The following is a 15,875-nucleotide window of genomic DNA, read 5'->3' as shown; positions in this document are numbered from 1 at the left end:
ATGGTTTCAGATCATCTACAGTCATTAGGGTGGATAATAAATCAGGAAAAATCGTGCCTGTTACCAAACCAAAGAATGTTGTTTTTGGGCATTTCAATAGATTCGTTGGATCAAAAGTTCTATCTTCCAGAGAAAAAAGTGGAAAGATTAAAAAATGCGATTCTGACCCTTCAAAAAGAATGGCAACCGTCATTAAGAATGATATCACGGGTGTTGGGATTAATGTCATCGACAATGGTGGCTGTGCCATGGGCGCTGTCGCATCTCAGGAAGCTTCAAAATTTCCTGTTGGAAAACTGGGATGGACAGCCTCGAAGTCTGGACTTCAGGGTCTCCATTCCAATACTAGTGAAAGCATCCCTTCAGTGGTGGTTGGAGGACTCCAATCTACTAAGAGGCAATCTGTGGAAGTATCCAACGGAAAAGATTTTAACCACGGACGCAAGTTCGTGGGGATGGGGGGCTCATGTGGACCATGCAGCATTCCAGGGAAAATGGTCAAGGCAGGAGTCCCAGAGCTCTTCAAATTGGAGAGAATTGAAAGCTGTCGGTTTGGCAATCACTCAGGCAAAAGAGATAATATTCAAGACACATGTATTAGTGCACTCAGACAATGTTACGACAGTAGCATTCATAAACAAGCAGGGAGGCACGAGGTCCCGGTTATTACAGGAAGCTGCGGCAGAGATTTTATTCTGGGCAGAAGAGAATGTGTTGTCCTTGAGAGCGGTTCATCTCAGGGGCACATTGAACTTGGATGCAGACAAGCTGAGCAGGAACAAAATTCTAGCCTCAGAATGGTCACTGAACAAACAAGTCTTTCTGCTGATCACGGAAAGATGGGGTGTTCCACCAGTGGACCTGCTGGCATCTCAAGAGAATGCGCAGACCCAAAGCTATTTCTCATTGAATCCAATGGACAATGCGTTAGGGATAAATGCGTTCAATTACCAGTGGGACTTTCCGTTGATTTATGTTTTTCCTCCCCTGAACATGATCCCGGCAGTGCTATGGAAATGGAGAAAAAATCGAAGGAGAATGATTCTGATAGCACCTGTGTGGCCAAGAAGATCTTGGTTCGCAGTAATGAAAAGATTCACGGTGGAACAACCGTGGTTACTGCCCCTCAGACCAGATTTATTGGTCCAAGGGGATCTTTGGCATCCACATCCGGATCGACTGAATCTGGCGGTATGGATCCTGAACTAGCTTGGTTAAGGAGCATGGGTGTGTCAGATAAAGCGGCCTCAACGTTGATTGGAAGTCGTAAAGAGGTGACTAGAAAAATGTATTTGAAGTATTGGAAGGTTTTCCATGTCTGGCTGAAGAAGTCTAAGTTTGATAGCATGTCTATTCCAGCAATTCTGGATTTTCTCCAGGAAGGTTGGGAAAAGAACGTGTCAGTCAGTACTCTCAGAGTACAGATGGCAGCGCTTTCCGCTTTCTCTGGTGTGCCTATTTCTACCTCTCCTTTAATAGTAAGGTTTATGAAAGCAATTTCAAGAAAACTTCCCGTTTTCAGACCATACGTGTCTCCTTGGGATTTGTCTGTGGTTCTGCAGGGTCTAGTTAAGGCGCCTTTTGAACCACTAAAGGATAGTACTCTTAAAATGATTACCTATAAGGTGGTTTTCTTAATAGCAATTACTACAGCTAGGCGAGTCAGTGAGATTCAGTCCTTGTCAATTAGAAGTCCTTACTTTCAAGACTTTCAGGACAGATTGGTGCTTCAAACAGATCCGAAATTCTGTCCTAAAGTGATGTCAAAATTCCACAGGTCTCAGGATATTGTGTTACCGACCTTTTGTGTGAATCCAAGAAATGAGAAAGAGCAGAATTTCAATTCCTTAGATGTTAGAAGGTGTGTTTTAGAATATCTGGCTAGAACAGCCGATATCAGAAAGTCAGATGCATTATTTATTTTACATGCAGGTAAAAATTCAGGCCAGGCAGCTTCTAAATCGACTATAGCTAATTGGATTAAATTAGCAGTAATTGAGGCTTATAAGGTTATGAATGTTGATCCGCCAGCTTCCTTTAAGGCACATTCAACTAGGGCCATGGCAGCTTCATGGGCGAATAGAGCAGGTGCATCTCCTGAACAGATTTGCAAGGCGGCAACATGGTCAACTTTTTCCACGTTCATTCGTCACTACCGGATTGATGCATTGTCTGCTCATGACCAAGCGATTGGGAGGAAAATTCTTCAAGCGGTGGTCCCACCCTAAGGTTATATTACTTGTTTATCGTCTCACCTTGCCCTGAAGGATTGTGGGGAAAAAGCAGAGTTAGTACCTGCTAACGATGTTTTCAACAATCCTTCAGGGCAACGATCCCACCCTGGTGTTGTTGTCTTGTCAGATAGTAGCACTGATTGTGGGTTAGTGGATTGTTCACCTGTCGGGTACTTGTCTAAACGCACTGAGGGTGGACTAACCATTTGATTCTTTTATAGGGGAAGTGCTGTCTGTTCCTGCGTCTGGGAGGGGCGACGTCTCACCTTGCCCTGAAGGATTGTTGAAAACATCGTTAGCAGGTACTAACTCTGCTTTTTTGTTAAAAAAAAATAAAAAAAAATGAGAGGCCCTCGAAGCCGTCAGTACTAGTTGGTCTTTTACCTCTCCATAATGCAATTTGAGGACCGAATCTCAAAAGATGCTCTGAGGCTTGCTATACTTAGTATAGCAAGTCAAGTCCAAGGCAGGGATCGTTGTGTGCAGCGTTTTTTTGTCACTCGTCATGCAGAGATTGACATGTGTAGCATTCTCAGTCATTCGCTGGTATTGAGAGGATAATGGCGTGGGAGTAACCAAAAGTAAGTATGTTTTGTTAATTAAAATTAATAATGGACTTTTTTTCATTGTTAAATTTTTATTTCATTTAATCTGGGGAGGGGTGGGCATCTGGGGGTCCCCTTGTCCCCCACACAAACTCCCAGACGTATTTCCTCCTTGTTGGTACTATGATGTTATACTTTGGAATGTAGCTTACTTTTCATATGGTGTACAGTATCCCATCCTCATTTGTTGGTACTATAATGTTATACTGAGGAATGGAGATGGGCCTTTCATATGGTGTACAGTATCTCCTCCTCATTTGTTGGTACTATAATGTTATACTGAGGAATGGAGATGGGCCTTTCATATGGTGTACAGTATCTCCCCCTCATTTGTTGGTACTATAATGTTATACTGAGGAATGGAGATGGGCCTTTCATATGGTGTACAGTATTTCCTCCTCATTTGTTGATACCATGATGTTATACTGAGGACTGGAGATGGGCCTTTCCTATGGTGTACAGTATCTCCTCCTCATTTGTTGATACCATGATGTTATACTGAGGAATGGAGATTGGCCTTTCATATGGTGTACAGTATCTCCTCCTCATTTGTTGGTACTATGATGTTATACTGAGGAATGGAGAAGGACCTTTCATATGGTGTACAGTATCTCCTCCTCATTTGTTGGTACTATGATGTTATACTGAGGAATGGAGATTGGCCTTTCATATGGTGTACAGTATCTCCTCCTCATGTGTTGGTACTATGTTATACTGAGGAATGGAGATGGACATTCCATATGGTGTACAGTATCTCCTCCTCATTTGTTGGTACTATGATGTTATACTGAGGAATGGAGAAGGACCTTTCATATGGTGTACAGTATCTCCTCCTCATTTGTTGGTACTATGATGTTATACTGAGGAATGGAGATTGGCCTTTCATATGGTGTACAGTATCTCCTCCTCATTTGTTGGTACTATGATGTTATACTGAGGAATGGAGAAGGGCCTTTCATATGGTGTACAGTATCTCCTCCTCATTTGTTGGTGCTATGATGTTATACTGAGGAATGGAGATGGGCCTTTCATATGGTGTACAGTATCTCCTCATTTGTTGGTGCTATGATGTTATACTGAGGAATGGAGATGGGCCTTTCATATGGTGTACAGTATCTCTTCATTTGTAGGGAGCATGATTTTATGCTGAGGAATGGGCATGTGCCTTTGATAGAAAAAAGCAAATATAGTCTACAAACACTATGATAACCAACTTGGCATTGTAAACACATTTTAAACTTACAACTAATCTTTATTTTGCTGCTGTAGTTTCCATCTCAAAGGACAGCTGAAGAGAGAGGTATATGAAGGCTGCCATGTTTATTTCCTTTTAAGCAATACCAGTTGTCTGGCAGCCCTGCTGATCCTCTGCCTCTAATACTATTATCCATAGCCCCTGAACAAGCATGCAGCAGATCAGGTGTTTCTGACTTTAAAGTCAGATCTGACAAGACTAGCTGCATGCTTGTTTCTGGTGTTATTCGGATACTACTGCAGAGAAATAGACCAGCAGGGCTGCCAGGCAACTGGTATTGATTAAAAGGAAATAAATATGGCAGCCTCCGTATACCTCTTCCTTCAGTTCCCCTTTAATGATTGGAGAATCTCATTATTGTCCGACACCTTTAATCATCACATCTGCTTGTAGAAATAGACAATACAGTGTAAACCAGTGGTCCATGCAGTGCTCATTACTCACCTGTGTGGATGTCTTGCTTGCATTCCTCTGGTTTTATTGCCCCAATCCTGTCACCCTCCTCCACAGACTGCTGATCACCCCTCACATACATCTCTTCTTCTTCCTCTTTAACTGTCCTCATCATGTCACCCTCCTCCATAGACTGCTGATCACCTCTCACATGCGTCTCTTTCATCTCAGCCTTCACATCAGCATTTTCTTCGCACTAAAACCACAAAATTAAAATATCCAAAAATATTGTCTGTAAGCTCCGAGTACTAGCAACTTCATGCTGTTGGGGAAAGGACAGGTGGCGGCATATTTACTGCTGGCAAGGTGTATCACTACGGGATGTACAGTATGTGTGTTTAATGGCTGCTCCTCTTCACTTCCATATCCCCGGGCGCCTGCGTAGTGTAATGCAGGGGACAGACACTAGGGGTGCTGTGACCACTCGAGGTCCCTAGTGTCTATCCCCTGCATTACACTAGGACAGGAAGTGGAGAAGACGCTGGGAAGAAGCAGAGAACAAAACCAGCAGAGACTGAAAAGTGCGGCGGACAGGTGAGAGTACCTTCTCGTCGGTTGCCGAATCGAAAGCAGATAGCGACGCGCTCCCAGAAATCTCTCAATTGAGCAGGTAAAATGCTGCACCGATCTCTCACTGATTTGATTAGAGCGATTGAAGCAGCCATATATCAATGGGAGGAATCGATTAGTGTATGGCCTGGCCTGCTTTAGTCACCCACTCTGTGCTGTATGTAACAGTGTACTTTGGCTGTACCCGTGATCGGTGCTAGTGGCTGCCACCTCCTTCTGTTTACAAAGAGGTAGAGGTGTGTGTGTGTGTGCGTGTTCCCAACCACAGTAAAGGAACAGCCCCTTCTGACATCATATTAATTAAACAATGGTATTATAGATAAAAAGGCATATTATAAATGAAAGGCTGCAATACACTGTATAATTGTTTTACCCAATTATATATTTGAAACGTCTAACCGGTTGTAAGTTGAAGTGGATTTGAACATCTGCAGGGGGGTTGCTAGCCCCAAAGATCAGTGGCAGTGTAGGGTCACAACAGCACCCAGCATACTCCCCAGAGGCACCACAGCACCCAGCATGGCAGCAGAGCATTCAGCGTGCCCCATGGAGCACCATAGCACCCTAGCATGACACCATAACACACAGCAAATAGGGAAATGCTGGTGCCATGGTTCCTGTATGTGGACATATTCAGAATCAGAATCTTTTATTTTCGCCAAGCACGACTGGGTCGTGCCCGGAATTGGGCTTGGCATAACAGGGCTGAGTGTAGCAAATACGCAAAAATACAACAATCACATCAAAAATATACACACAGAGAGTCAAAAACACAGATAGTACAGAGTTCACAGTGCAACCGACACTATAGGGTGGGAATAAAGTGCATAGCATTCAATGATTTTACGGCTGAGGGGAAAAAGCTGTTCTGGTGCCTTGAGGTCTTGGTGGCAATAGACCGGAATCTCTTGCCCAAGGGGAGCCGACTGAAGAAGCGGTGGCCTGGATGTGAGGGATCACTGGCTATCCTCAAGGCTCTGGAGCGTAGTCTGGAGTCGTAGAGGTCCAGAGGGGGGAGTGGTTTACCAATGATTCTCTCCGCTGATCTAATGACTCTCTGTAGTTTGTGCCTGTCACCAGCAGAGGAACCGACATACCAGACCAGGATGGAGGTGCAGAGGACAGATTAGATCATGGCGGAGTAGAAACTTGACATGAGTTTCTGGGACATGCCAAACTTCTTCAGTTGGCGGAGAAAGAATAGTCTCTGTTGGGCTTTCCTCTGGATGGAGGTAGTGTTTGTTTTCCAAGTTAGATCGTTTGAGATAGAAGTGCCCAGAAGGCGTGCATAAGGGACTCTTTCCACTTCTGTGTTGTCGATGCAGATTGGAGAAGGGGGGGTGGCGTGCTTCCTAAAGTCGACAACCACCTCAACGGATTTTGTGGAGTTGAGGACCAGGCCATTCTCCTTGCACCAGTGGCAGATCCTGTCTACCTGGTGTCGGTACTCCCGCTCATCGTTTTCGGTTATGAGGCCCACAATGGTGATGTCGTCAGCAAATTTGATCACTTTGACAGAGTTTGCCGTGGATCTGCAGTTATTTGTGTATAGGGAGAATAGAAACGGTGACATTACGCATCCTTGTGGGGCTCCTGTGCTGGTGGACCTAGGTTGCGAGAGTATAGTTCCTAGCTTCACTACTTGGTATCTGTTCGTGAGGAAGTCGGTGATCCACAGTCGTAGGGTAGGGTGGACCTCGAGTGCAGTAAGATTCTCCTGAAGTATTTGGGGGCTGATAGTGTTGAACGCCGAGCTGAAGTCTAAAAGGAGGACCCTGGCGTATGAGCCTGGCCTATCCAGATGATCATAGACAAACTCCAGGCAGGTGTTTATGGCGTCGTCGGTGGACCTGTTTGCTCTGTACGCAAACTGAAGCGGGTCCAGTCAGGCCAATGTGGAAAGTTTCAGGAGGGGCAGAACCATGCTCTCCAAGGTTTTCATGATGACAGATGTGAGTGCCACAGGCCTGTAGTTGTTGAGGTCGGAGACACCCTGTTTTTTGGGGACAGGAATGATGGTGGACCTCTTGAAGCACACGGGGACACTCCCGAAGAGATTTGGTGAAGATAGCGGAGAGGATGGGGGTGAGCTGCTGTGCACAAGTTTTCAGGCAGGCCGGTGACACACCGTCTGGGCCAGAGGCTTTCCTCGAATTTAATCTTGACAGGTGCCGCATAACGTCCTCCTCATTCACCGCTATTGGGTACTGTAATGCCATTATGGGGGCATGCAGGAATCTGTGGTTCTTCTATGGGGGCATGCTGGAAGTTGTGATGCCTCAATGGGAGGCCCATGAAAGCATGGGAGGGGGTCCACTAGAAAGTCAGGAATGCTATGGGGGGACTGGCAGCAGACCAGCTCGCCCAGCAGCAAGCCAGATCAGCCAGCACAAAAGCCAGGTAACTATCCCTAGTTATGCTTAAGTGGCATTGCCTATTTATGTGATATGCCTATTTTTTTTTTATTTATTATTAAGTGGGGCTTCATCCAACATTTTGCTGGGCAGGCCTACTCCGACTGCATGTAAGTTTGGCTCCACCCATGACCACACCCATGTTCCTGTGCATGGCCACACCCATTTTTTGTCTGGAGTGCCCAAAAGTGCCCCAGATCTCTTAGGATCCTAGCAACGCCCCTGAAACATCTGCAATCTATATTAGATCAATATTGATGGAAAACAGATTTAAGTGATAATTGAATAGTGTATAGCCAGCTATTTATAGATCATAGGTTATCTCATACAGCATGAAGTCTATTTTGGGCCGTGATACTCTAAAGTCCACATACCTGAAAATGGTGAAGAATGGTGTGATCTTCCTGAGAATAAAGAGGACCTGTACATTGCTCTGGTGCGTTTATGTTACTGGTTCCATCTGTAGAAAACACATAGACATAATGACTAAATAAGTTGTTACTATATGATTGGGGGAATCTAGGTGGACCCTACATACCGCTCTCCCCTTTACAACAAATCAAGACCTACCTACTCTAGTTCATGCATTTGTATCCTCCAGCCTGAACTACTGCAATCCCCTATTCATCCGATCCCAGGATAAAGTTTTGCACCCCTTACAACTGGTACAGAATGCAGCAGCCAGACTCCTAGCCAATGCCCCTCGCAGCTCACACATCTCTTAAGTACTGCAAACTCTTCACTTGTTGCCAGTAAAATGGAGAATTAATTTTTATTTTTTCGACAATAGTTTTTATTGAATTTTTCAACATTACAAGTCATGTAAAACATCCCAAGTAAAGACAATACAAATGAAGGCCTACACATCATATAGACCATGACATGACAATGTTTAGTTAGCAGAGTTATCTTTACCTAAGAAAGCATGTCATTAAAAAATTGTTTTTTTGTCTATACTTCTTACAGTCTAGAATCTAGATGTTGCATGGAGAATCAATTTTAAGATCTACCTGCTGACATTCAAGGCTCCAAACCACATGGGACCCAAGTACATAGCGGATCTGTTGGAGCTACATTCCCTCCACTCAGCCTCCGCTCTGCCAATAAGAAGAACTTGATTATTCCCACTTAAAAAACATTTGGTGCACAAGCCTTTTCGCATACAGCCCCTACTCTATGGAACTCACTTCTACAATCAGTGCGAGAGGTTCCTTCTCTGGACAGCTTTAAGTAAAGGCTAAAAACTCACCTCTTTTCCCGAGTCTTTGAGACTACATAACGCAAAGTCACAGCGCTTTGAGTCCCCAGGTAGAAAAGCGTTGTAAAAATACTATTATTGTTATTACCTGGTGATGTGAGAGCGGCTGATTCTCCATCATCAGATCCTTGTAGAGGTCCTTGTGTTCTTTTAGATACTGCCACTCCTGCATGGAGAAATAGGGGCATTCTGACATCTTATAAGAACCTGACACACATACGCACGCACGCACGCACGCACGCGCACACACACACACACACACACACACACTGATAACGACCCATAATTCCCAGCACTGCTCACCTCTCCCATAAATTATTCTATCATCTTGAAAATGACTCTTAAAGGACCACTGTCATAGAGATAGTATTACTAGGTATTGAATAAAATTATTTACCTTACAGTCTATTGATTAGTCTAAGATTGATATAGGTTAAACCCCCAAATAGTCATTGCTCATAACTCTCAATATATTGTGTTAAACTGCTTATTCTCTTGTGCAATGTGTTGTAATTATCTTTTAGCTTATGGAAACACCCAACTCTAGGACAAAAGACAGACATATTGTCAGCACTGGAGATTAACCACAAGACACTGTGTGACGCCAAGAAAATGCCTGCTTGTGCAAAGTCAGCAATATCAGCACTGAGCCAGACATCACCTGACTCTGATCTCATCTGATTTCATCATATTTAATTATGTACACCCCTAATAATTATGTACACCCTCTACTAACCATAAACCATCCCTAAATGAATAAACATTATTTGTTACGTCATGTAGTCCAGTGTTTCTCAACATTTTATTAGTATGTACCCCTTTTTAAACCCTGTACTCACCAAGTACCCCCTAGCATAGTAAACATTATCACAAGTACCCCTTAACAAATAAATATTGAATTGGTAGTACATGATAATTGGTTCTAAACTATTTCCAAGCATTTAGTATTGCTTTTAATTAGCTAAAATACTAATTTAGTGTTTTATGTAGGATTTATCATTTTCTAAAACTCTAAATTTGTTATTCTTGGTTAAGTATATCAAGCCCAAGTACCCCCTGGAATCATCAGAAGTACCCCCTTGGGTACACGTACCACATATTGAGAACCTAGGATGTAGTCTATAAAATCAAGGGCTGTGCCCCAAATAAAGGACTTGTTAATTATGAATCTTATTGATATGGTTTCCGTGTCTCTCTGATTCAAGGTTTCTAAATGCATGCTTGGAAACAGATATTAACATGGAATTTGGAACACCTGGATAAATCTAGCAAGGCGGTGTTTCCCGCCACATCACCACTGTTGTGAAAACCTTTAAATTTTAAATATATGTAAACATGTACAGATAAGAAGTACATTTTATAGATAGAACAGAGGCGCCAAAAGGATGAAAACAATAATTAAAATATTAAAAATTGCTTAGGAGGCAGTGGTGGACTTACCTCCTTCAAGCAGACACAACAAGCTACACACCTGGCGCCAAGTGTAATACTGACATATTGCTGTTGTGTGCTCCTACTTTTACTGCCTGATGAAGCGGGTATAGACCTGCGAAACGCGTTGTGACTAAACCCCTGGAGTGTACCAATAAAACATATTTTTGTTGAATACACAGCTTGTTGCGTCTGCTTGAAGGAGGTAAGTCCACCACTGCCTCCTAAGCAATTTTTAATATTTTAATTATTGTTTTTATCTTTTTGGCGCCTCTGTTTTATCTATAAAATATTATATATCCACCCTTGGTGGAGGGGGATACCCCTTTTTTCTTCACGTCTACAGAGAGCGACTTCTTAATCCTGAGTGAGGACAGGTCAATTTCCTCACCTGCTTATACAGTGGTTGCCTGGAGGTAACCCTGGTTTGTGAGTATACATTTTACTCCTTCTCATTATACCCAATTGCCTTGACATACTACACTATATTGGGCTCTCGGTTCTCTCTTCTTATAGATAAGAAGTACAGTTCTTCCAGAGTAAAATGGGCCATAAATTACTTTTCTCCTATGTTGCTGTCACTTACAGTAGGTAATAGAAATCTGACAGGTTTTTGACTAGCCCATCTTCTAATGGGGGATTCTCTGGGTTTTCTTTATTTTTAAAAGCACTGCGTGAATGGCAGTTGCTCCGTCCAACTGCCAAAAAAATGTGCATAGAGGCTGACCAGCATCTTTGTATAAAAGCTTTGTAGGGAGTATCTTTATAAAGAATAAAGGCTATGCTGAGAATCCCCTATGGCGAGATGGACTAGCCCAAAACCTGTCGGTAATGTCAGATTTCTAATACCTACTGTAAGTGACAGCCAGTGTCAGACTGGGAGGTGGAAAAACTGAAGAAATCCACCTGCTGTCCAAGCAGCAGTAACCATGTGTTATCACTCCCAATAAAAACCTACAGCAAGTCTTCACTGTGAGCAGCAACACCTGATTACTGCTGCTTGGCCAGCAAGTGGATTTCCTCAGCTTTACCAGCTCCCAGTCTGACACTGGTGACAGTAACATATACCAGTACCAGTAATATTGTTGTATATTTGTTTCCTAACCATAGATGGTCTCACCACCCTATGCTCATTATCTTAATTTGCACCTTACAGGGTCTACAAGTTGCCCTCAACCTACACTCTTATTATTGTTAAAGGAACACTGAAGTGAGAGGGATATGGAGGCTGCCATATTTATTTCCTTTTAATCAATACTAGTTGCCTGGCTATCCTGCTGATCCTCTGCCCCTAATACTTTTAACAGCAGACCCTGAACAAGATTAGCTGCATGCTTGTTTCTGGTTTTATTCAGACACTAGTGCAGCCAAATAGATCAGCAAGGCTGCCAGTCAACTGGTATTGCTTAAAAGGAAATACATATGGCAGCCTCCATATACCTCTCGCTACAGTTGTCCTTTAAGATCTTCTTACTTCTACCCAATATAGCTTCCCTGGTGGTCTAGTGCTTCCCTTCTCCCTTCTCATAAGGCTACCCTGGTGTTGTTAGTGGCCCTCTGTCCTTTGCTTTCCCGTGCCCTGGATATATATATAGTAGAGTATGCGCAGAGCGGAAGCAGTGCTTCTCACTTCCTCCACCACTGGGCGATGTGCGTCCTCCTCTCACCTGTCTCTCTAGTGCCCGGAATCTTACTCTCCTCCTATCATGTGCAATCATCGTGCAATGCAGGAGAAGATACTGGGCACTAGAAGGAGAGGTGAGAGGAGGACAAACATCTGCTGTGCACATACTCTGCAATATATACTGGGCACAGGGGAGCATATGGCAGTACCAGGATACAGGGGTAGCTGCAGATGGACTCGGGACCACACCTCCCAACCTGGGACAGTCCCAGGCAAATCAGGATGGTTGAGAGGCATGACTGATGAATTACAAAAATCAGGAAACAAACTTCATAAAATGGACCTGAACTCTTGCACAGGACAGAAGGAAAACATACACTGAAGGAAAACATATAATTGGAGAGTTTAGCCTGTCTAATTCCACTTCATCTGTGACTAAGCACAAGTTATAATTGGATCCCTTCCCTCAGCTGTGCTCCGACTCCAGGTACCCAAAATGGCTCCGACTCCAACTCCTTAGTCTAATACTTACTAAGGCTGTAGATTTGGTACAAAAATCATCCGACTCCCGACTCTTCGGTTTATGAAACCTCCAACTCCAACTCTCACTCCAGGTAGCCAAAATTGCTCTGACTCCGCCTCGTTGACTCCCCAGCCTTGTCTGATCCTCTCCCTTTTCCCCAACCACTGTGTCCCTTATGCTGGATAGCGTACTGGTAAGGCTGTTGCTTTTGATGTGAGATTTGAACCTTTGACCATGGTTCAAATCCTGGCACAAGCCAGTATGTAAAACAGTAAGGAGTCTTTGGGCATGAAAAAAATGACAATGGTTTGAAATATTGGTGTGAAAGAACAACATTGTTTAAACTATCACTTGTTTGGGGGTTTTTTTTTGCTTGGTAATGTCTTTTCTGCTGTGTCACTCATTTGTGTGCACCGACTTTAATCTACCATGTGTATGGACCTTAACATTCACTCACCTCTCCTTACCTCCACCTACTCACATCTCTCTTATCCATCCAGCAACTGCTGACCCTTTCTATACTATATCACCCCATTGTCATCACTCACCCTTCCCCTCCTCTGTACTACACCCAATGCGACTACCTTTCACTGTGGCTGTATACATATCACTGCCCTGCTCACTTGTCCTATCCAGCATCACCTTCCCACCCATCCTCTACCCTAACACAAAGTGGATGGGGTGTATGAGCACCATGGAGCAAAAGATACAAGAGAGAAAACAGCCCAATGGTGCAGAATGTCAAAGTAACACAATTTTTGGAAAGAATTAAGCAAAAGGTCTACTCACAAAGGTGGGTTGCTAGGTGCAACAGACCACTGGCAACAGGTGAAGACAATGAACCCGACTCCACTCAGGGTGGTCCGTTAGGACCTCGGCTGGTCGCTCTCCTTGATAAAAAGCACTAGGCTTGTGTAAAAACACTATGGCTAATGCTTATACCCCTTAACGGGGGACGTTAAGGGGTGGATTTAGCACATACAGGAGATAAAGAGGCACCCTGGTTGTATAAGATACGTTAAAAACTACTAAAAAGAAACAACTGAGGTGGCTTACCTCAGAGTCGAAATTCTAAGACAAAGAATTTTTAATAACAAACCACAGGCAATGCATTTCACGGGTCTGAGCCCACTTCCTCAGGCCAATAAAAGTGCCAACAGTCGCTAGACTGCTGACTTAGGGAACCTCACTAAGTTAGCGGTCTAGAGACTGTTGGTACTTTTAGTTGTTTTTAACATATTTTATACAACCAGGGCACCTTTATCCCTATATGTGCTCTACCCTAACACCCACCTGTATCCACTACACACCTTTCATCCATCCTGACACCATCCTGAAAGCCTCCCCTGCATTGTGCTGAACTGACTGAGAACAAGCTACAATGTTTTTTCCAGCCACAGGCACACTGGAATAAGCATCAGCAGCCTGCACACGACAGGAATCCAGGTTGTATAGAGGTAACCAATCACTCTGGATAGATAGGAGCTCCTCACCCACCAGCAGGCCAACTACTGAGGACACACAGACTGTCCTCACTGACTGGATGTTGATCAGTGGAGGAGAGGCACAGGAGAGAGAAAGGCAGCAGCTGCATTAAGGCAGGAGAGGAGGAGTCAGCGCAGGAAGACAGTCACCAGTAAGGTATCCTGTTCTGCCTTCCTGGTGTAGAGGTCCTCAGCATGGGCATTGCTCTCTCTGTGCTGGATGTGAAGCACTACAAGACCTGCACACTCTGCTAAAAACTCGCTTAACTGTTTTGAAGTATAATCACAGACTCCCAGCATTGTCCTCTAATCCCTCCCACACATCTGTGGGACTACAAATCCCAGTATGTCAAACTGACATCTTTCTTTCTTTGTGCACTACTAGTCCCAACAAGTAGGATCTACAAAAATAATTACCTGCTCTGCTGCCAGTCCCAGCAATGACTTCTCTCTACATCCTTCCTGTTACTTCTCCTCTAACTTGGAACTTCCTGACCTGTCATTAGCTCCGCCTCTTCCTGCATGCCAGCTCTAGTAGTAGTCATGGTCAGAAGAATGTGAAAACTGTGGTACATACAGTGACTTGACTTCAGGGAAAGCGATTTGGGATGGAAAGAGCCTCAAATACTGAAATCCCTCATGTTATTAACCCCTTGCACGGGGTATGCAGAGCACTTCTACCCTAATGCAATGAAAAATATATTCTAGATAAATGTACAAAAGAGATCTATTCAAAAAAAATGTACTTTTGTGTGCCAACTCAATAACTTTTGGTATAGGAGGTCCCTGGGGGACATGGGGGGTGCACCTGAAGGAGGGAAAGGTCACTGGGTGCAGGGGGAGATAATTTTGGTTGCTGGGGGAGGGAGAGGTCAGTGAGGGTGCTGGGGTAGGCAGGATCACGCTAGTGCAGGGGAGGAAGAGGTCACTGTGAGTGCCAGGTGGAGGGAGAGGTCACTGTGGGTGCTGGGGAGGGAGAAGTCACAGTAAGGGCAGCTGTTAGGGAGATACCATCTTACTTGCTCTCACACAGCTGAAGGAATGGCAACACTAGGTTTCCTGTCTGGAACCTCTTCACTCCAGTGTCCCATGCGGGGGCAGAGCTTCCACGGGTGGGCGGAGCCTATCGTGATCAAGGAGCTTCCTTTGCGCAGCCAGAAGGGACTTTTTATTGGAAATTTTGAGAAGGGGGGTGCCTGGGCACCCAGAGAGCCTCTCCATGTGCCTGCTTCCACAGTGCTGCCACAGTCTCAGATCCTGCTACCTCAGCCTAATGTTTCTTCCAGTGCTGTCACAGTCTCAGGTCCTCCTACCTCAGCCTAATGTTTCTTCTAGTGCTGCCACAGTCTCAGGTCCTCCTACCTCAGCCTAATGTTTCCTCCAGTGCTTCCACAGTCTCAGCTCCTGTTACCTCAGCCTAATGTTTCTTCCAGTGCTGCCACAGTCTTAGGTCCTGCTACCTCAGCCTAATGTTTCTTCCAGTGCTGCCACAGTCTCAGGTCCTGCTACCTCAGCCTAATGTTTCTTCCAGTGCTACCACAGTCTCAGGTCCTGCTACCTCAGCCTAATGTTTCCTCCAGTGCTGCCACAGTCTCAGCTCCTGCTACCTCAGCCTAAAGTTTCCTGCAGTCTTGCCAGTGTTACGTCCTGCTACCTCAGCCTAATGTTTCCTCCAGTACTACCACAATCTCAGGTCCTACTACCTCGGCCTAATGTTACCTCCAGTGCCGCCACAGTCTCAGGTCCTGCTACCTCAGCCTAATGTTTTCTCCAGTGCCGCCACAGTCTCAGGTCCTGCTACCTCAGCCTAATGTTTCCTCCAGTGCTGCCAGTGTCAGGTCGTGCTACATCAGCCTAATGTTTCCTCCAGTGCTGTCAAAGTCTCAGGTCCTCCTACCACAGTGTAATGTTTCCTCCAGTGCTGCCACAGTCTCAGGTCCTGCTACCTCAGCCTAATGTTTCCTCCAGTTTTGCCAGTTTCATGTCCTCCTACCTCAGCCTAATGTTTCCTCCAGTGCTGCCAC

The 15,875-nt window shown here is 44.6% G+C and overlaps 1 protein-coding gene across 1 annotated transcript in view; it reads right to left on the bottom strand.

The window, feature by feature from the left end:
- Positions 1-14,298, bottom strand: part of LOC137536867 (zinc finger protein 850-like) — a 62,297-nt gene extending 47,999 nt beyond the window's left edge. The window contains exons 1-3 of the mRNA XM_068259051.1: positions 14,269-14,298; positions 7,906-7,991; positions 4,539-4,743 (exon numbers count right to left, since the gene is read on the bottom strand). Coding sequence (XP_068115152.1) covers positions 4,539-4,713 — 175 coding nt within the window. The 5' untranslated portion in view covers positions 4,714-4,743; positions 7,906-7,991; positions 14,269-14,298. The remainder of the gene's footprint in view (positions 1-4,538; positions 4,744-7,905; positions 7,992-14,268) is intronic.
- Positions 14,299-15,875: the final 1,577 nt, after the last annotated feature.

This window comes from Hyperolius riggenbachi, chromosome 10 (assembly GCF_040937935.1).
Source record: "Hyperolius riggenbachi isolate aHypRig1 chromosome 10, aHypRig1.pri, whole genome shotgun sequence".
Lineage (NCBI taxonomy): Eukaryota > Metazoa > Chordata > Amphibia > Anura > Hyperoliidae > Hyperolius > Hyperolius riggenbachi.
Note: the sequence above shows the minus strand (reverse complement) of the source record. Positions and strands in the feature narration are given on the sequence as shown.